Genomic DNA, 23,142 nt, shown 5'->3' with positions numbered 1-23,142 from the left:
TTGGGTACTCTAAATTTAAAAAAAAAGAGGTTGAGATGAACAGCGTGAATACATTGAAGGGGAAACTGGATACATACATGAGGGACAAAGGAAAAAAAGGAGATGCTGATGGGGGAGCTGAAGCGGGGTGGGTGGAGGCTCATGTGGAGCTAAATACTGACACAGATCAATTGAGCCGACTGGCCTGGCCCTGTGCTGTAGATTCAATGAAACAGACAAATATATTTATTTTAGATCTACCTGTAGTGTTATTAACACTATTTACTGTCCAGGATAAAATAAATGTCCTTCAGCAGCTTTTGAGAATCATTTCAGTGGAAATGTGCTCTCCCAGGCTCAGCATCAGGCCACTGGAAGCAAGGTTTGACACCAGCCAGTCCAGCAGAAAGAAACCCTCCAACTCTCCCACTTCAGCAAGTGTCAGAATGAACATGGTTCAGTCCTGGATGTAATTAACAGCAGCAAAAACAGCAGAATCCAATCCCTGTCATCACTTATTGACTTGCTGGTGTCTCAGCACGCGGGGTGACTGAGTAAATCCCTTTGTGAACTTTCCGGTGTGTCTGTTGGTGGGATGACTGAATGAATCCCTTCCCACTCAGAGCAGGTGAATGGCCTCTCCCCGGTGTGAACTTGCTGGTGCCTCTGCAGATCGGATGAAAGAGCGAATCCCTTCCCACACTCAGAGCAACTGAATGGTCTCTCCCTGGTGTGAATGCATTGGTGTGCCTGCAGGTTGGCTGAACAAATAAATCCCTTCCCACACTCTGCAGGAGAATGGCCTCTCCCCAGTGTGAACTTGCTGGTGAGCCTGCAGGTCTGATAATTGAATGAAACCCCTCCCACACTCAGGACAGATGAATGTCCTCTGCCAGGTGTGACCTCCTAGTGTGACACTAGGTGAGATGATTGAATAAACCGCTTCCCACACTCGGAGCAGGTGAAAGGCCTCTCCCTGCTGCAAACCCCCTGATGTGATGCTAGGTGGGATGATTGAATAAAACGTTTCCCACACTCCGAGCATGTGAATGGCCTCTCCCTTGTGTAGACTCCCTGGTGTGTCACGAGGTGCGATAATTGAATTAAACGCTTCCCACACTCAGGCGAATGGCCTCGCCCTGGTGTGGATTACCTGATGTGTCACTGGAGTGAGGATTGAATAAAACACTTCCCACACTTGGAGCAGTTCAACGGCCTAGTGTGGGATGACTGAGTGAAACCCTTTCCACACTCGGGGCAGGTGAACGGTCACTCCCTGGTGTGAACCTGCTGGTGTGTCAGCAGGTGGGATGACTGAGTGAATCCCTTCCCACACACACAGCATGTGTACAGTCTCTCCCTTGCTGTACATGGTGTGATATTTCTGCAGTCTGTATAATTGGTGAAAGCCCTTTCCACAGTCAGTGCACTGGACACTCTCACTCAGATCTGTGTTTCTTGGTGCCTTTCCAGTCGTACTGATGTGACGGCCAAAACAGACAATTTATCCTTCGAGATTCAGAGACTGATGGCATTCAGGTTCTGGTCATTCGAGTGGCTCTGTTAAGTCTTGCTGCATTTTGAGATTTCTGGCTGCAAATCCTCCCCTTCTGACATCCTGGAAAAGGAGTTTACAAAAGTCTTCACAAAGTACAGGACAGAAATTCAGAGCAGACAATGCTAGTTTCTGTATAATATTCCTCTTCCTTTCCCCTGAATCGGTTATCTCCATCCCACACATTCTTCCCGCATTCTCACTATGATTGTAAATGTATAAGTTAGTTACAGCATTATATCTCAAGACTAGAAATAATTAGCACTTTATTACTTAACCATAAATACTCTATTTAATATGTACCATAATTACAAAACTGGGCATATCTGTGTCCTACATTGATTTACTATCCCCTAGGCGCAGCATGGTGGTGCAGTGTTAGCACTGCTGCCTCACAGCGCCGAGGACCCAGGTTCAGTCCCAGCCCCGGGTCACTGTCTGTGTTGGGTTTGCATATTATCCCCGTGTCTGCGTGGCTTTCGCGACCACAACCTAAAACGATGTGCTGGGTAGATGAATTGGCCATGCTAAATTGTCCTTTAATTGGAAAAAAAAGAATTGCGCCTCCTAAATTTAAAAAAAATTACTGTCCCCTTAAACGTCAACCATCTCTGTGGATGCCAGCCCTTGTGAACATGAGGAAAGAGACCATCCTTTTAGCCAGACAAAAAATGTGTCAAGCTGAGGGAGAGAGACCTGGCCCAACCTTCCCAGAGTCTGCACCTTCCCTGGATTCACTTCCTTTCCCTTCAGTTCCTGCAAGCCACAATTTAACCCCAGAATGAGTAAATGGAAAGGGGGAGAAAAGACAGTGTTTCACTCACAGATTAGGAGACATGAGGAGGTTTACTCTTCTGTGAAGCTCAATCTGAATGCACCCAAAGCCGTGCTCTGATTGGCTGGACGAATAAAGTTCTCCCGATTCCCCCGACAATTTCCATTGGTTGATGCCCCGCACGATGGGCAAGGGGAAGGAAGGTACGTCGGCTGGGAGACACTTTGACTCCAAATCACACTCAATGTTGACCAACAGAAAGAGCAAATCGTCGCACATGCGCAACCCTTCTTACGGTGAACATGCGCATTTCGGGCCGCACATCTGCGCGGTTTCCCAGGCGCGGAGGCTTGTGGGAGCTAGAGCTGCCATTGCTCGTTCGGAGCCCAGTGTCTGAACTCCTGGCACTGGGGGACAGGTAATCGGGAGATGGCGCAGTGAACCCACCCGGATAGAAAATACATATCGGTCGTCACTGGAATTAATTATGACGCACGTTCAGCAAAAGAGTTTGTTAAATTCAGGTGTTAAGATTTAGCCATCAGAGTGATATATTACGGAGGTAAATAGCTGAGTGTAAAATAGAATCCGAGAGTCAGCAGCATTAGGGAGGAGAACTGGGCAAAAATTAGGAGGATGGCCAAAAGAATTAGGGCTACAATTGATAGGAGGAAGTCTATGGATAGTTTAGAGAGAGGAGAATTGTCACATGTATTAGTATACAGTGAACTGTATTATTTCTTGTTATACAGACAATGCATACCGTACATAGGGAAGGAAGGAGAGACTACAAAATGCAATGTCACAGTCATAACTAGGGTGCAGAGAAAAGATCAACTTAATATGAGGTAGGTCCATTTCATTTTCAAAAGTCTGATGGCAGCAGGGAAGAAGCTGTTCTTGAGTCGGTTGGTACTTGACCTCAAACTTTTATATCTTTTTCCTGATGGAAGAAGGTGGAAGAGAGTATGGCCCGAGTGCGTTGGGTCCTTAATTATGCTGGTTGCCTTTCCAAGGCAGCGGGAATTGTGGACAGAGCCAATGGATGGGAGGCTGGTTTGCGTGATGGATTGGGCTACATTCACCGTTTGTAGTTTCCTGCGGTCTTGAGCAGAGCAGGAACAATACCAAGCCATGATACAACCAGAAAGAAGGCTTTCCTATGGTGCATTTGTAAAAGTTGGTGAGAGCCGGAGCTGACATGCCAAATTTCCTTAGTCTTCTAAGAAAGTAGAGTCGTTGGTGGGCTTTCTTAACTATAGTGTCATCATGGGGGGAACGAGGACAGGTTGTTGGTAATCTGTGTCATGATATGCAAACATGCAGATAATGAACACAGAGAATAGGACACGGCCAGTGAGCAGTCAGGATACTATGGGGTGGTATCTCACTATAAAAGCGATGAGGCACTCACACCCCACCTCTTTCCACTGACCAACATCTATAGAGTGAGACAGGGTGTATCCTCAGCATCACACCCCAGCACGTGGCTGAGAGCAAGGCTGGTTCAGTTAGACTGAGTTACTACATTTAGATTAACAGAGAGTCGAACTCATTAAGAACTGTGCTAATGGTTCAATAAATCACATTGAACTTACTTCAAAGTCTGGAGCATCTTTTACTCAAAGCTGCATCAAGTTGCAGCCCGTGTATTCCGAAGTACATAACACAACAATCTGGACATCTAAAAACTTGAAGCGCTCGACCCTTTCTACTTCATTTCCATTGATATAGACAGGGCCATATTCTCCACTACGCTTCCTGAAGTCGATGACAATGTCCTTTGTTTTGTTAACATTGAGGGAGAGATTATTGAGGGAGAGAATGTTGTGTGATAACTGGAATATCGGTTTCAAATTTCTATCCTGTCCTGGCAGTGATGACTTTGATTGATGTGTTTACAAGGGATTGGAATGGAAGGATTTGCAGTTGGAAATATCTCTATTCATTGGGACACAGCTAACATCAACGATTCAAAGTAAAGATAGGAATCCTTGCTCCCTGTTCCAAAAGGTTTCAAAAATCAATGCCCCGGCTGATGAAGGCAAGCATACCATAAGCCTTCTTAATCACCTTGGCCACCTGTGTTACCACTTTTAGGAAATTGTGGACCTGCACACCCAGATCCCTCTGTATGTTAATGTTCCTCAGGGTTCTGCCATTTACAGTATACAGAAAGTAAAACAAATGTACGGGTTTAGAAAATCTAGACTGTAGCTTAGCAACCAGGGTTATATTGGGACAGCATGAACTTTGAAGTGGCTCACAGTGTGACAAAGGTCTGGGGAATTGAAGAGAAATCCATAGACGTTGTATTGGATGGTGTCGGTCACTTGGTTTGAGAGTGTGGGTTGTCTAACATTTCACCCATTGGTTTGCGTGAACTGTGTTCTTACTGAGAACATTAAAGTACGAGATAAGGTTTGTAACTTGTGTACACCGGATACCCGACAGCACAATCAGCTCCACTCTCAGCTCAGGAGAGCTCAACTCCACATCCTGTTCACAGGGAAGTTCTCCTGGTGCAGTGGGACCAACATTCCTGTTTTAACTGACACCATGAAAAAACATCAGTTAGTCATCTGACTCCTGTTTGTGGAATCTTACTCTGCTTCAACAGGCTGTCATGAAATGGCAACAACTTGTATTTATACAACATGATTAATGTAATAAAACATCCCAATGTGTTTCAGGGGAGATTCATAAAGAAAAACATTGACACTGAGTCACATTGGGCGATATTTTAACAGATGGATAAACGCATGATTGGAGAGGCAGGTTTTAACAACAATCTTTAATCAGGAGAGAGATGGAGCTTCTGGGGAGTGAATTTCAGAGTTTCATACCCAGGTCCTGCCACATTATTAAATTCAGAGATGTGAAGAGGCCAGAATGAGAAGAGTGCAGACATCTCCGAGATTACAGAGATAGGGAGGAATTTGAAACAAGGATGTTAATTTTTAAATAGAGGCATTACCAAACCAGGAGTAAAGTCAGTGAGCACAGGGCTGATGGTGAACAGGACTTGGTGTGAGAAAGCACTCAGGCAGCAGAGTTTTGGATGATCTCACATTTCCGTGTGGGGGTGGGGTGAATGGGAGAGGCTGGTCAGGAATGTATTGGAATCATCAAGTGAAAAGTTACATAGATTACATAGAACATACAGTGCAGAAGGAGGCCAATCGGCCCATCGAGTCTGCACCAACCCACATTAAGCCCACACGTCCACCCTATCCCCGTAACCCAATAACCCCTTGTTATGGGCGAGGCATTTTCAGAACCCCAAAATGTATCATGGAGTTCAACCAACCTCTCCCTTTAATGGATTTGTTGCTTTTCCTAGCACACGGCTTTTCCCTAGGTGTGGGATTACAATTATGGACACGTGGGTTTTTAAACACAAAACACTGTTTATTCCATGAACTCAACATCTTAAATAAACATTGGCTCTCTTAACACCCCTTACTTCAAAGATAACTCAGAAAATATTGCAACAGTAAATAACTCCTTAAAATGTTCCTTCAAACTTCAAAGAGACTTAATACCTTTGAACAAAATCACATCAGGTTAAAGAATATATATATTTTCTGTGGAATGGCAGAGATATATTAGCTTGGTTGACTTCAGCTCCAGAAAAACAGCCAGGCACTTTTAAACTGCTCTCAGCAAAACCAGCTAGGCACTTTTCAAACTGCAAAACCAAACTGCAAAATGGCTGAACTGAGCTGCGCTTCACCCACTCTATGACATCACTGTTTTCTTAAAAGGTACATTGCTTAAACATCCAGTTCTTAAAGGCACTCTCGCATGACACCTCCCCCAAAGAAAAAAAACCCATCAACTTCAAGATGGTTTCATTTTTCACTTTTGCACCATCCACAAAGAAATGCACACAGTAAATATGCATTTTCATTTAAAGAAAACAACACACGCAAACAGGTATAATAATATATTTCTTTGTTCTTCTTCCTCCAACCGAAATCCTTCTCGATTGACAGTCTCTTTGAACAAAGTCTCTGCACGATCCATCCATTCTACTCCTCGGCATTTCTCTTCAGAATCAGATAATTTAGTTCAATCTGACCACAGAGCCCCTTGCAATTCTCCAATACAGGAGCATTGGTGATCACAGCTTTCAGGCAGTCAAATACCTGTTGAAAGTCCGCTGTCCATTGAATTTTTTTACGTTTCTTCAGCGATTCCATCAGTGGAGTAATCACGCCACAAAACTTTTGCACAGCTGTTCGATCCAATCCACTCATGCTATGAAATCGCCTTATTTCCCTTCGCCTTGAGGATAACGGAAACTCCGCAAGGAAAGTGATTCGGGCTTCTCCAAATTCACTGTCGGCTAGGTTTATCACCAAACCCGCCTCCTGAAGTCGATCAAAGAACTCCATACGATGTTTTAAATGTTCTTTCCATGTCTGGAAGTTGGGAATAAAAGCAGATTGTCCCACTTTCTCCATGCAATCCTTCAATGGTGGGGCAGGATAAGAGTCCGTTCTTGTAACTGCATTCACCTTTCTATAGTCCACACACAATCGTTGGGTACCGTCTGGTTTAGGTACCATTGGTATGGGTGAGCTCCATTGGCTGCAACCCACTTCAATTATGCCATTTTTCAGCATACTGTCAATCTCTCTGTTAACCTGTGCCAATTTTACTGAATTAAAAATATCCGCCTCATCCGCCACCTGTTCTTGTTCTTTTTCAACCATCTGATCAAAAATCGTTTCTGATAATTGCACTTCAACTTCATCTTCACTCTTTGATTTCTCCTCTTGTCTTAACCTGTGACTTTGTGACCTTGTTACTACACAATCCAGACAAATCCCAGGATATTCGTCCTTCAACACTTCAGTTCTCTGATTTTCCATTGGCTAATCAACCACAGTAGGCATCACTCCCACCTGCGATCCAGCTATATCATTACCCAAGATAAACTATCTTGTCCAGGAATACAGTTTATCTATTACTCCTACTACCACTTCACCACTCTTCACTGGACTTTCCAACCTTACCTTATATAATGGAATGCTACTCCTCTCACCCTGAATTTCGCATATTACCACCTTTTCTGGCAACATTCTTCCCAAACTACATAATTCCTCTTCTCTTACCATTAAAGATTGACTAGCCCCTGTATCTCTTAAAATTGTGATTTCTTTACCTGCTCCTGATACACGAGTAAACTTTACCCACACAAGTAAATTCTTTAAAGACATCTGGCACCTTCTTCACAATTACTTCTTGAACAGACTGTATAATCGTTTGCACCTCCTTCGCATCCCTTGGGCTTTCCTTTACCACTCTAACAAACCCCACTGTCTTATCCTGTTTTACCACATCAGCCTTCCCAGTGCTTTTCTTCAACCACCAACACTGTGACTTTACATGGCCTAGTTTATTACAGTGAAAACATCTGAAACTTTTCATTTCTTTTCCACCGTCCTGGATTTCTTTTTTAATCTGAGGTACACTCCCTTTATTGTCTCCCATCAGATCACCTTTACCTTTACCACTTGAATATTTCTCATGTCCCCAGTTTCTATCCCTCACCGGCTGAAACTGATGTTGGAAACCAATCTTTGATTTATGAACTAATTCATAATCATCTGCCATTTCTGCTGCTAATCTCGCAGTTTTAACCCTCTGTTCTTCCACACGAGTTCTCACTACATCAGGAATTGAATTTTTGAACTCCTCCAAAAGTATAATTTCTCCGAGAGCTTCATACGTTTGGTCTATTTTCAAAGCCCTAATCCACCTATCAAAATTAGTCTGTTTGAGCCTTTCAAACTCCATGTATGTTTGACCAAATTCTTTCTTTAAATTTCTAAACCTTTGTAAGCTTCAGGCACTAGCTCACATGCACTTAAGATGGATTTCTTCACCTCCTCATACGTTCCAGATACCTCCTCCGGTAGTGATGCAAACAGTTCACTAGCTCTACCTACCAGCTTTGTTTGTATCAGTAATACCCACATGTCCTGTGGCCATTTCATTTATTTAGCTACCTTCTCAAATAAAATGAAAAAGGCTTCCACTTCCTTCTCGTCAAACCTTGGCAATGCTTGGACATATTTAAATAGATTCCCACCAAGCCTTTGACTATGACGCTCTTTCTCATTATCCTCATCCATCTCCTCCAACTGTACGTGTCCCTTTACGTCTGCCAATTTTAACTGATTGTCATGTTTCATGGCCATTTTCTGAAGTTCAAACTCCCTCTCTATCTTTTTCACTGATCTGTATCTCCCTTTCTTTTTCTTTTTGTTCTGCTAGGATTCTTCTTTCTTTTCTCCTTTCTTCTCTCTTCTTTTCTTTTTCCTCTCTCTCTCTCTCTCGTATTCAAGCTGCTTTAATTATTTCTCATGTTCCATTTGTTTAATTTGCAACTGAATTTTTGCCATTTCCAATGAGTCAAACTCTATCTCAGGCTACTTTAAATGCTTCACCACCGCCATAATTACCTCATCTTTTCGCATTTTGTCAGGTAATGTTAACTGCAATGTTCTTGCCAAATCTAACAGTCTGCTTTTCGTTTCTGTCCGTAAGGTACTACGTGTACCATTCACCATCTCCAAAAACTTCTGAGCCTCTGAAAGAGCCATTGTTCACAACACTCTCCCCACTTAAACTAAAATACCACACCGGAAAAGCAACAATCCTTCACTGTCTTTAAGTTCACAAAAGCCAATCCAATAGATAGACTTGTATCCCCCTCGAGCCCCCAATTGTTATGGGCGAGGGGTGTTCAGAACCCCAAAATGTATCATGGAGTTCAACCAACCTCTCCCTTTAATGGATTTGTTGCTTTTCCTAGCACACGGATTTTTCCTAGGTGTGGGATTACAATTATGGACACGTGGTTTTTAAACACAAAACACTGTTTATTCCATGAACTCAACTTAACATCTTAAATAAACATTGGATCTCTTAACACCTCTTACTTGAAAGATAACTCAGAAAATATTGCAACAGTAAATAACTTCTTAAAATGTTCCTTCAAACTTCCAAGAGACTTAACATTAAACAAAATCACATCAGGTTAAAGGATATATATATTTTCTGTAGAATGCAGAGATATATTAGCTTGGTTGATTTCAGCTCCAGCAAAACAGCCAGGCACTTTTAAACTGCTCTCAGCAAAACCAGCCAGGCACTTTTCAAACTGCAAAACCAAACTCCAAAATGGCTGAACTGAGCTGAGCTCCACCCACTCTATGACATAACTGTTTTCTTAAAAGGTACATTGCTTAAACATCCAGTTCTTAAAGGCATGACACTCCTCCTAACCTTTTTGGACACTACGGGCAATTTAGCATGGCCAATCCACCTGACCACCTAATCCACCTAAAGATGACGCAGGCATGGATGAGAGTTTCAGTCGCAGGTGAGCTGGGGTGGAGATAGGTGACATTACGGAGATTGAAATATCTGGTATTAGTGATGGTGTGGATATGTGGTCAGAAACTCATCTTGGGGTCAGATCTGACACGGAGATTGTGCAGAGTGTGGTTCAGCCTCAGACAGTTCCCAGGGAGAGGGATGAACTCGGTAGTTAGGGAACAGAATTTGTAGTGGTGACTGAAGACAATGGCTATGATCCTCTCAATATTTAATTGGAAGAATTTTCTGCTCATCCAGTACTGAGTGTGGGATAAGCAGTTTTATAATTTAGGAACAGTGGAGGAATGGAGAGGGATGGTGGTGAGGTAGAGCTGGGTATTGTCAGTGTACATGTGAAAACTAACAGTGCTTTTGGATGATGTCACCTCGGGGCAGCGTGTAGATGGGAAATAGGAGGGGCTGAGGACAGATCCTTGGGGGACACAAGAGTACAAGAATTTTGGAAAGGCAGGTTGGAGATGGGGTGCTAGTTTGCAAGGATGGTGGGATGAAAAAAAAAGGATGATTGATGACAGTGAATTTAAGAGAGAATCATTAAGGATATCAGTCACATGGATAAGTTGGATGGTCAGCATTTTTCTGAGGATAGGGTCAAGGAAGCAGACAGTGGATCTCATGGACAAGATGAGCTCTGAGAGGGGAAGAGATAGAGAAACTGGAGAAAGATGGGAGTTCAGGGCTCAGACTTTTAGGAAATGTAGAAATGGTTTGGCCTAGTGGGTTAGTGGGAGGGAAGCAGCAGAGGCAGCTGATCAGATTGTCTCAACCTTAGTGACAAAGAAACTCCATGAGCTCCTCACACTTGTTGTTGGAGGTGAGGATGGAGGAGACAGGGGAGAGGGAGAACACTTCAAAAATAACTTATGTTAGAGACTCAACACACTGTGTTTAGCACAAAACTGATTAATTTGTCAAGATATATGGGCTGGAGTTTACTAACATCAGCAGAAACAGACCCCAAGAAATATAGTTCAGTGTGAATATGATTAATCACAAAATCCAATCACTGTAGTTCATTGGGAACTCACTGATGTTTGCACAGGGTGGATGAGGTAGTAAATCCCTTCCCACACTCTGGGCAGGTGAATGGTCTCGCCCCAGTGTGAACTTGCTGGTGTCGCAGCAGTGTGGATGACTGAGTGAATCCCCTCCCACATTTGGAGCAGGTGAATGGCCTCTCCCCTGTGTGAATTCTATGGTGTGCAGAGAGTTGTTCTGCTCCCCTGAATCCTGTCTCGCAGTTAGAGCACTTGAATGGTCTCTCGCCTGTGTGAACGCGTTGATGGCGTATCAGTTCCCCAGGACTTTTATAGCACTTCTCACAGTCTTGGCATTTAAATGGTCTCTCAGTGGTGTGAACACGTTGATGATACATCAATTCTCGGGGACTTTTATAGCACTTTACACAGTCCGAGCATTTAAACGGTCTCTCATCAGTGTGAACACTCTGGTGTTTCAGCAGGGTGGATAAATCAGTGAATCTCTTCCCACACTCTGAGCAAGGGAATGGTCTCTCCCCAGTGTGGACTCGCTGGTGCGTCAGCAGTGTAGATGACTGAGTGAATTGCTTCCCACACTCTGAGCAGGTGAACGGTCTTTCCCCAGTGTGAATTCGTAGGTGTACAGTGAGTTCTTCTGATCGCCTGAACCCCGACCCGCAGTGAGAGCACTTGAACGGTCTCTCATCAGTGTGAACAATTTGATGACGCATTAGGTCCACGGAACTTTTATAGCACTGCCCACAGTCTGGGCATTTAAACGGTCTCTCCTCAGTGTGAATTCGCTGGTGTTTCAGCAGGTTGGATGACTGAGCGAATCCCTTCCCACACTTGGAGCAGGTGAATGGCCTCTCCCCAGTGTGAACTCGCTGGTGCGTCAGCAGCCCTGATGTGCGAGTGAATCCCTTCCCACAATCGGGGCAGATGAATGGTTTCTCCCCACTATGAACTCGCTGGTGTCTCAGCAGCTGGGAGGATTGGGTGAATCCCCTCCCACAATGTGGACAGGTGAATGTTCTCTCCACACTGTGAACCCGCTGATGTTGCAGCAGATTGGATGATCGAGCAAATCCCTTCCCACACTCAAAACAGGTGAACGGCCTCTCCCCAGTGTGACTGCGTCGATGAGATTCCAACTCAGATGGGGATCTAAATCCCTCCTCACAGTCTCCACATTTCCAGGGTTTCTCCTCACTGTGAATGTTGCCGTTTTCTTCCATGTTAAAAATTCATCGATATTCAGTTTACAACTAAATGGGGAACTGTGTCAGATTATGACGTGGTTTGCTGTGTGTTTCTTGAAAATCCTCCCTTTCGAGTATTCTGTGAAATTGATTTGAAACAGAAAATAGGGAGTGAGAAAAAAAACACAAAAATACAAAGGCAGGTTCTGAAATTGAGCTGAATGAATCTGGTCATTTGTGGGCCGGCACTCGGAAAAATGACCATGAAAGCTACTGGATTGTTGTAGAAAACCAACTGGTTCATTAATGTCTTTCAGGGAAGGAAATTTGCCACCGTTGTGGACCGAGTCAAGACTCTGACCTCTGTAACAACATAATAGGAGAAGTAGAACATTTGGCCCATCGAGCCTGCTCCACCAATCAGCACAATCATGCCTGATCTTAATCTTCAACTCCACGTTCCCATCAGCTCCCCAGATCCTTTTGACTTCCCAAGAGACCAAAATAATAATCATCTTTACTATTACAAGTAGGCTTACATTAACACTGAAATGAAGTTACTGTGAAAAGTCCCTAGTTGCCACATTCCAGTGCCTGTTGGGGTACACAGAGGGAGAATTCATAATGTTCCCCAAACAGCACGTATTTGTGACTTGTGGGAGGAAACCCACGCAGACACAGGGAGAACAAGCGGGAATCGAACGTGGGACCATGGTGCTGTGAAGCAACAGTGCGAACCACTGTGCTACCATGCCGCACTCAATTCCCTTAATCTCAGCCTCAAATGTATTCAATGATGGAGCATCCACAACCCTATGGGGTAGAGAATTCTGTGATAAGAAAAGCAGAGAGGGGAAGTGAGAGACACAGAGCGAGAATGGGAGCAGTGGGACAGGAAAAGGTGTGGGAGTCACAGAGCGATGGAGAGGTATTTTATAAACCTACAACTGAACTACAATTTCCCAAACCCTCAACCTCCACCTTCTAGATGGACCAGGTCATCTTCGTGACTTGCCTGACAGTGTTGGATTTCCTCTATTTGAATATGGGGCAGAGCGAGATCTTTGTCTTCAGTCCCCAGTACAAACTCCTTAGCCACTGGCTCCAGCCCTCTCCCTGGGAATTGGCTGAAGTAAACTATTTATTAATTCCCAAACCGAGATTCTGAGCACACATTCGCATCACCAACTGGACCGCCTATTCCCACGATAGCAAGATTGACCGACTCCACCCTGGTCTCATGGGCGGATCCTATTGCCCCCAATAAAGATGGCGGCCATGCATGCGCTCTGCTGCCCAGTGCCCCCTATAAAGATGGCCCCAACTTCGTCTATTGAACAAGATGGCGGCTGCATAATCGGTCCAAACACGGGACCTCGAGCTTTTCATTTGTTGTATGAGACCTCGATCCGGTTTTATTAAAGCTTCCCTTCCTGCACCGGGTGTTTATGAAGCCTCTCCTCTTGCCCACCGCCTCCATTTAACCTCACTCACCTGTTGTCTCCAATCAGTTTCTGGTCTTCCTGCGACTCCAACATCAACCCATCCAACCACTGCCAACACCCGCACTGCGCACGCTCCAGCATGAGCGATACTGCGCCTGCGCCTCCCATGGTGAAGTTAGGGTATATTCCCCCTCTCAGTGCATGCTGGGTAGCCGAATCGCCATTACGACGCGATATTGTTGAATACAAATTCATCTTTCGTGGTCCGATTATAATTTGAACCACAGATGTAAAACGCTTAAGTCCACATTATGAATGGTGGGGATCTGCTCCACAGAATACAGAGAAGGAGAGGGATGGCGGACTTATTGTGGTAGATGTTGTTGCCAGCAACATAGGTAGAATACAGCAAGAGGTTCTCCTCAGGGAGCATGAGCACCTTCGATTTGAATTAAATAGCGGACAAAAAAGTAATAGCCTTCAGATTACTATCTGAGTCACGAGTAAATTTGCTGAGAGTAAATGGGGTCAAAATGTCGAATGCGTTATTAGTGTGGGAGAAATGACTTTTGATTCAAAAGGCACTAGCGCCAGGAGTGGGGAAAGAGAGAGTTGTATCATTGGGATAACCTTCACTTGAACCAGATTGGGACTAGCACCCGGGTGAATCACATATATAGGGCTGGTGAAAGACAGATTTAAACAAACTGGTTGGCGAGGCAACATGGTTGAGGCGAGGGGAAAGACTGAAATTTAACGAGCAAAGCCAAGGCAATAGTCAAAGTAGCAATACAGGCAATGATAACCAGAGTTGTCAGTTATGTACAAATATAATAATGCAACAGAGGGTCAGAGTAGGGAAACAGGATAGAAAGAGATTTAAATGCTCTCTATCTGAATACACCAGTATTTGTAATAAGATAGATGAATTGATGGCAAGATAGAAATAAATGTGCATGGTATCGCAGCCAATACAGGGATGTGTTTGGAAAGTTGCTCAGGCTGGAAACTGAATATTACGGGGTAGTTGACTTCACAGAGGATAGGACGAGATGAAAGGGTATGGGTTAGTTCTGTTGATCACATTTGAGATCAACACAATCGTGAGAAATGATCTCGGCTCAGAAGATGAAGATGTAGCTTGTCTGGAGATAAGCAAAATAAGCAGAGTAAGTCACGGTTGTATTTAGTAGTTTAAATGTCACCTAACAGTAGCAGCCTGGTCGATTTATAATAGCTGCAGAAATAATAGGGACTTGTGAGAAAGGTAATCGTAGGTATTTATAACCTCGATATGAATTGGATAATGTGAAATGGCAGGGGGAGGATTCAGGATGGCTGCATTGTGTATAGTTTAAGTGAAAGGGGTGGCCTGGTAGCACAGTGGTTCGCACTGCTGCTTCTGAGCACCAGGGTCCCAGGTTCGATTCCCAGCTTGGGTCATTGTCTGTGCGGAGTCCACATGTTCTCCCCGTGTCTGCGTGGATTTCCTCCGGGCGCTCCGGTTTCCTCCCGCAAGTCCCAAAGACGTGCTTGTTAGGTGAATTCTCCCTCAGTGTACCCGAACTGTCACCGAAGTGTGGCGACTTGGGGATTTTCACAGTAAATTCATCCCAGTGTTAATGTAAGCCTACTTGTGACACTAATAAAGTTCATTATTATTTTATTTTTATTCATTCAAGGGATGTGCATTAACGGGCTCGGCCAACATTTATTGCTCATCCCTACCTGACCTCAAGAAGGTGGTGGTGAGCTACCTTCTTGAACCACTGAAGTCCCTGAGGTGTTTGTACACACGCAGTACTTTTGGGGAGGGTGCTTCAGGATGATGACCCAGTGACAGTGAAGGAATGGCAATATATTTCCAATATAACCTCACACTTTTCCACATTGTATTTCAGCTGCCACTTTTCGCTCACTCTCCTAGCCTATCCAAATCCTTCTGCAGCCCCCTCAATACAACCGTCTCTCTACAGATCTTTGTATCATCTGCAAACTTAGCAACAGTGCCTTCAGTTCCTTCTTCCAGATCATTAATGTATATTGTGAAAATGTGTGGTCCCAGCACAGACCCCTGAGGCAAACCACTAGTCACCGGCGGCCATCCTGAAAACGACCCCTTTATCACCACTCTCTGCCTTCTGCCAGTCAGCCAATCCTCTATCCATGCCAGGATCTTACCCTGACCACCATGGGCTCTTAAACTTATGTAAGTCTCCTATGCGGCACATTGTCAAAGGCAAGAATTGGGCCTGTGGTAACATGAAAATTGGTCAATTTGATCTCGAGATTAATTTATGACCGGATGGTAATTACTTATATCACTATCTCTCATTATCTTGGATAGGAAAACAATTGAACTGTTTCATACTATCCCTTTATCGGATTCTGTACAATCCCTTATTCATACCGTTTCAAAGGTTGAGGTTAATCAGAGTTGGAAGGTCTCTCTTGCCGGTACATTTATCCTCATTGCACATTCTTTACATACACTACAATTAGGCTTTTACATTTTTACAACAAATAAAACTGAGCCTTTCACTATAACTACTGATTAAGTAATTGTAACTCAATGAAGGCTCACTTCTTACTCAAGCATTACATACTGGTAGGTAATTAAAACAGTAATCGAGAAAAGAGTTGAAGCTTTTCATCTTCCACTCATCAGGACATTCGCAAGAATAGAAAATTTAAAGGGAACAACAATTTAAACTTCACGAGAAGAGAGTGTTGATTCGTTGGTAAGTGGACTCTGATTGGGAGAGGTGTTGCCATGGGGAGGCGTTGCCATGGGGAGGCATTGCCGTGGAGAGGCATTGCCATGGAGAGTGCACCAGTTAACTGAAGAGACAAGCTTTGTTTAAATTCAAACCAGGCAGGTTGACTCTGATTGAATCAGGCATTTCCTGTGGAATGAACCATGTAAAATGTAAAGTTGCCATTGACCCAGATGACCATAGGCTGCTTTCCCCTTTGAGGGGGAGAGATGACTGGTGGTGATTTAACCTGAGGATCACCACATCCCAGACGAAGGGCAAGGTTGAGAAGGAGGGGACTTCCTGAATAACTTCAGCCAGTATCGGGATTGAACCCGCGCTGCTGGCCTTGCTCCACATCCCAAACCCGCAATCCAGCCAATGGAACACACCTGTCACTATTTTGTTCAGTTCAAGCAAGCATATGAGTTTCCAGCTTCTTCTGTCTGCATCAATCAGGGCTCTGTGTAGTCACAGATGTAGCTTCTGGAACACAGAAGTGCACCACTCTGAAAGCCCGAATGACAATCTTAAATTGGGTGCCAGCGTAATTCTTACAACATTCAGGATTGCTTAACAAATATTATCCAATTGCGGATCACATCTAATGAAGCACAATGGGTTTTGCAGCACTCAGCATAGCCGAATCAAGGTTCATTACTAATAATTATCCAATAATCTTTCTTATTGTCACAAATAGGCTTACATTTTTAAAATTCATTTTTATGGGATGTGGGCATCGCTGGTTAGGTCAGCATTTATTACCCATCCCTAGTTGCCCTTCAGAACGTGGTGGGGAGTTTCCTTCTTGAACCGCTGCAGTCCTTCAGTTGTAGGTATACCCACTGTGTTGTGAGGGAGGGAGTTTCAGGATTTTGCTCAGTGACAATGAAAGAACGGTAATATATTTCCAATTTAGGGTGGTGAGTGACTTGGAGGGAACCTCCAGGTGGTGGGGTTCCCAGGTATCTGCTGCTCTTGTCCTTCTAGATGGTAGGGGTTGTGGGTTTGGAAGGTGCTGCCGAAGGAACCTTGGTGAGTTACTGCAGTGATCTTGTTGAGGTACACAAGTTTGCTCCTTGTTGTCTGTGGTGCAGGGTTTGAATGTTTGAGGAAGCTGGAGCAATCAAGCGGATTGCTTTGTCCTGGATGGTGTCAAGCTTAGAGTGCTGTTGGAGCTGCACTCATCCAGGCAAGCGGAGAGTATTCCATTACACTTACTTGTGCCTTGTAGATGGTAGACAGCCTTTGAGGGGTCAGGAGGTGAGTTACTCGCCGTAGGATTCCTAGCCTTTGACCTGCCCTGGTAGCCACAGTATTAATGTGGCTGGTCCAGTTCAATTTCAGTTTAACACTGCAATGAAGTTACTGTGAAAACTTAATTAATTATCACCTTCATCATCAGTGGCTTTATGTAGTTCAATCTAGAGTTAATAAAGAAGAGTTACTCAATGTGAAACAGCTGAAAGAAATTGGAGATAAAATGGCTTACTTGACCTTGTTACTTATAACAATGAATACAGTGTGAACAAGATTGATTTTTAAAACTAAAAATGACTCCCCAGGCCTCCCTACATTTTCCCACATTGCAACAGTGACTCCACTTCAAAAGTACTCCATGGGCTGCAAAATGCTTTGGGAAGTCCTGCGGTCGTGAGAGGTGTAATAGAAATGCATTTTTTTCAATTGGCCACAAATTTGTATATGGTACATTTAGTCATTAATAAAGATTCATGTTTTAATTTTATAAAATGACCATGTCTTTGACATTATTTGTTTGAAAACACAGTGAAGTTGTGTGATTTGGAATCCGCTGCCTGCATTGCGAGACTGTTTTCCAAAAGAAAGGAAATGAAAATTGCAGGGAAAAGGGATTAACTGGGTAGCTCTTTCAAACAGGCAGCATGATCAAGATGGGCAGAGTGGCCATCTCCTAACCTCTTGATTTTGTCTGCCTCTCAAGTGAGTGGTAATGACCTGGAATACACGCCCCATGAGTGTGGGAGAAACAGAGATGATGGAATAATTTAGAAAGGACACTTGTGGAAAATACACTTACCGGGATGGAACAGGGAAATGGGACTCACTGAATTGTTCTCGCGGAACCAGCAGGAACGTGATGGGCTGAATGAGTGGAAATGTGCATTCCCAGGCTCAAAGAGTGTCAGCCCCCTGGAAGCAAAGTAATGAAACCGGCCAGTCCAGCAGAAATAAACTCTCTGATCCTCCCTCTTCACCAACTGTCAGAAAGAACACGGTTTAGTCCTGAATGTGATTAACAGCAGAATCCAGCCAATGGAATCACTTGTGAACTCGCCGGTGTCTCAGCAGGTTGGATAATTGAGTGAATCCCTTCCCACACACTGAGCAGGTGAATGGCTTCTCCCCAGTGTGAACAAGTTGGTGTCTCTGTAGGGCAGATGGATCGCTGAATCCCTTCCCACATTCGGGGCAGGTGAATGGCCTCTCCCCGGTGTGAACGCGTTGGTGAACAACCAGGTTGCAAGACTGACTGAATCCCTTCCCACATGCAGAGCAGGTGAATGGCCTCTCCCCGGTGTGAACTCGCTGGTGTGTCTGCAGGTGCGCTGAATTCCTGAATGCCTTCCCACAGTCAGAGCAGGTGAATGGCCTCTCCCCAGTGTGAACCCGCTGGTGTGTCAGCAGGTGTGATGAATCCCTGAATCCCTTCCCACACTCAGAGCAGGTGAATGGCCTCTTCTTGGTGTGCACATGCTGATGTTTTCGCAGGGTGGATGAATCACTGAATCCCTTTCCACAGACAGAGCAGGTAAACGGTCTCTCTCCAGTGTGAATGCGTCGATGTGTTTCAAGAGCAGACGGGAACAGAAATCCCTTCCCACAGTCCTTACATTTCCACAGTTTCTCCATCAGTGGGTGTCCTTGTGTCTCTCCAGGTTTGACAATCAGTTGCAGCATTGTCCACACATGGAACATGTGTATGGTTTCTCCTCGCTGTGAATGGTGTGATGTTTCTTCAGGCTGTGTAACTGGTTAAAGTTCTTTCCACAGTCAGTTCACTGGAACACTCTCGTTCGAGCGTGTGTGTGTCTCGGTGCTTTTCCAGTCACTGATGATTAAAATCTTTTGACAGAAACATTTTGCACTCTAGATTCAAAGTCTGATGGTATTCAGCTCTCAATGAATCGATTGGCTGTGTCAGATCGCGGCATGACATTTGTTTTTAGATTTGTGTCTGAAAATCCTTCCCTTCTGACATCCTGTAAAAATAGTTTTTCCAAAAGTCATCACTGTAAATCCAGGATAAAAATTCAGAACAGATCATTTTAGTTTCTATGGAAAATTCTTTCCTTTCTTTTCCCCCAAAAATTGTAAATCACCGTCTCACACACTCTGTTCATTCTCACTCTGCTGTACCTAATATACACACTTCCAATTCTCAAGGTGCCATTTATCTAGATTCATGCTCACTACTTCCTTTTCAGCACACAGGGATCGAAAAATCTTCATGCAAGTAGTTGGTCTAAATTTATAAGTGCATTTTAGTCAGCTCAATAATGTGTGAGATATTACTTCATTAGATACACAGAGGTGATTTGAAGACGACATTTATTTTGGCAGTGAATGATCATTATATGGAACTCATTGCCTCCAAGGGTGGCGGAAGAGGAGATGATCAAAAATTCCAAAATGGATATTCAAGGAAATAAACCTACAGATGAATGAGGATATAGAGGGGGAATGGGACTGATTAGATTCTCTGCACAGAGTCAGCATGGACTCGAGGTGCTGAATGGACTCCTTCTCTACTGTACTAACTGACTGGAAATATGTAAAGTAGCTTTGGTACTATCTTACAGAATAAAAATAATTATAAATTAACTTTACTGCACAGCCATAAATAATATATTTAATATGTACCATACAAGAACTACACATATTAATGTTGCTACAATCTCCGTCGGGACCAATAACCTGAAAATAAACACATTTCCAGAGAACCCCAACTGTCCAAAGAATGGCAGGTTAGGTGGATTGGCCATGCAAAAAATACTCTTTTAAGTGTCCAAAGATTCGCAGGTTAGGTAGATTGGCTGTGTGAAAAATATCCCTTAAGTGTCCAAAGATTTGCAGGTTAGGTGGATTGGCCATGCTAAAATTACCCCTTGGTGTCCAAGGATATAATAATAATAATTGCTTATTGTCACAAGTAGGCTTCAATGAAGCCCCTAGTCGCCACATTCCGGCACCTGTTCCGGAGGGGCCAGTACAGGAATTGAACCTGCGCTGCTGGCATTGTTCTGCATTACAAGCCAGCTACTTAGCCCACTGTGCTAATGCAGGCTAACTGAGGTTACAGGGATAAGGCCTAAGTAGGGTACTCTTTCAGAGGGTCAGTGCAGACTTGATAGGTCGAATGGCCTCCATCTCCACTGTTGCACTTCCATGGATTAAATTGCAGGATAAGGTTTCACTTTTTAAAATAAATTTTATCAATGTCACAAGTAGGCTTACACTAACACTGCAATGAAGTTACTGTGAAAATCTCCCCAGTCACCACACTCCATCGTCTGTTCGGGTAGAGGGAGAATTCAGGATGTCCAATTCACCTAACAAGCACGTTTTTGGGACTTGTGGGAGGAAACCGGAGCACCCGGAGGAAACCTTTGCAGACACGGGGAGAAAGTGCAGACACTGCACAGACAGTGACCCAAGCCGGGAATCAAATCCAGATCCCTGACGCTGTGAAGCAGCAGTGCTAACCACTGTGTTAATGTGCTGCCCACGTAAATCAACATAAATAAATCATGTATTAACAGACAAACAATATTTGAATACAAGGGGATCAGGGCTTATGGGGAGAGGCCAGGAGAATGGGAATGAGAAATTTATCAGCCATGATTGAATGACGGAACAACATGATGGACCAAATGGCCTAATTCTGCTCCTATATCTAATGGTCTAATGAATGGACAGGACAAATTTGACTTTAAATATCTCAGACAATAAAAACAGGTTCCACAAAATCACAGCATTTCCCCCTCAGCAGATGTGTCTCTAATTCCAGTTCCAGAGTCCCACAACTCTGTATTTCCCAGAGGGAGAATGAAAGTATTTTACTCACAGATGTTGAACAGAGGAGGACGCTTTAGCCTGTGCGTGAAGCTAAAAAAAACAATGCTGTGCTGTTTCAAATCAAGCTGCAGGACTGGGAAGAAAATGATGGGAAGACATTTTGCAAAGTCCCCTCCCCCACTCCCTCAGCTGCAGGCCAAGCGCAAAACGCGCTGCTGTCCGGAGCAAGCGCAGTGCTCCCGATGCCGTTTTGGACCGGGGGGGGGGGGGGGGGGGGAGGGGGGGGAGAAAGATCAGTGAGCGGCTGCTCGCTCTGGCCGGAAGCCTTGAAACCTTCTCTCCAGGAGGTGTTGGGGGAAACAAATGTGGGAGCCGGGCTCCCGTGGCCGCGCGCCTGTGGACGTCACCGCGGAGCAGTGTGATTCCTATTGGACGATTCCGACAGAGTCCTTTGTGACGTTTTCTCAGCACACCGTGATCCATTGGGTCCAGAAACAGAATATTGCGGACTGGACAACAGCTCAACGCCCGTCTGGAGGTCAAAGTGTCTCCCACCCCCACGTAAACTCGGGATTTGCTTCCCCATTGTCGTCATGCAAGGGATTGACCAATGGGAGGAGCTGTGTGAACGGAAGCAGGCTGAACACCCAGCCAATCAGAACGCGAGCTTTGTGCCAATGGCTGAAAGCAGCTTCCTCGATTGTGTGAATATGGGGCTTGTGAAGCTGCTCATTGCAGCCCAGCAAAGCTGCTGCTGCTCCATCTCTGAATGAAGATTGGGATTCACACAGAATAAAACCTCCCGTGTGTAACATTTGTGAGTAAAACACTTTCTCTTCTCCCACTTTTATTTATTTTCCAATTCTAGGCTTCAATTGTTGACTTGCAGGAACTGGAGGGAAAGGAAGTGAATCCAGGGAGGGTGCAGACTCCAGAAAGGTTGGCCCAGGTCTCTTTCCCTCTTAAGGGGCTTGTTTAGCACAGGGCTATATCTTTGGCTTTGAAAGCAGACCAAGGCAGGCCAGCAGCACGGTTCAATTCCTGTACCAGCCTCCCCGAACAGGCACCGGAATGTGGCGACTAGGTGCTTTTCACAGTAACTTTATTTGAAGCCTACTTGTGACATTTAAGGGGACAATGAAGTAATATGGGACAGAGATATACCTGGTGTTGTTATGTGGTACATATTTGATATATTTATGGTTCTGTCATAAAATCATTTATTTCCACTTTTAAAATATAGTTCTGTATATCTTTAGTCCTCACAATACAGAGGAGATCAAACAGAAACTCCAGTCTTTATTAACTCTTTGCTGAGTCACCCAGTCACTTGCATTCCCCCTATATTACTGTACTCGTGCAAGTTTATTTCCTTCAAGTATCCATCAAATTTCATGTAGAAACATAGGTAGAGATGCAGAATCAAACCACTCACTGTATAAATAATGTTCTTTCGCATATCCTCTGCCACCGCAGCATATTACACAGTTTCAAACAGTTACATGTACACATAATATATATATTCCAGGAGACTGCGTAGAGTAGAAACTGTTGAGCAGTATGAATCAGTTGTTCACGAGAATTGTTTGGGTGAATATTAGGTACAGCACAGTGAGAATGGAGAGAATGTGTCTGGGTTGATCTTTGAGGAATGATAGATGAAAGAAGGATTCACAGAAACTAGAATTTTTCACAGAATTTACAGTGCAGAAGGAGGCCATTCGGCCCATCGCGTCTGCACCGGCTCTTGGAAAGAGCACCCTGCCCAAGCCCACATCACCCTATCCCCATAACCCAGTGACCCCATTCAACCAACACTAAGGGCAATTTTGGACACTAAGGGCAATTTAGCATGGCCAATCCACCTAACCTGCACATCTTTGGACTGTGGGAGGAAACCGGAGCACCCGGAGGAAACTCACGCATACACGGGGAGAACGTGCAGACTTCACACAGACAGTGACCCAGCTGGGAAT

At 44.3% G+C, this 23,142-nt stretch overlaps 1 protein-coding gene across 1 annotated transcript in view; it reads right to left on the bottom strand.

Annotated features, from left to right (window-relative positions):
* Window positions 1-9,184: 9,184 nt before the first annotated feature.
* LOC140418688 (uncharacterized) overlaps window positions 9,185-23,142 on the bottom strand; it is a 29,254-nt gene continuing 15,296 nt past the window's right edge. The window contains exons 3-4 of the mRNA XM_072502257.1: window positions 18,414-18,927; window positions 9,185-11,665 (exon numbers count right to left, since the gene is read on the bottom strand). Of these exons, the coding sequence (XP_072358358.1) occupies window positions 10,750-11,665; window positions 18,414-18,927 (1,430 nt within the window). The 3' untranslated portion in view covers window positions 9,185-10,749. The remainder of the gene's footprint in view (window positions 11,666-18,413; window positions 18,928-23,142) is intronic.

Source organism: Scyliorhinus torazame, chromosome 5 (assembly GCF_047496885.1).
Source record: "Scyliorhinus torazame isolate Kashiwa2021f chromosome 5, sScyTor2.1, whole genome shotgun sequence".
In the NCBI taxonomy this organism is placed as follows: domain Eukaryota; kingdom Metazoa; phylum Chordata; class Chondrichthyes; order Carcharhiniformes; family Scyliorhinidae; genus Scyliorhinus; species Scyliorhinus torazame.
This window is presented reverse-complemented; position numbering and strand designations above follow the sequence as displayed.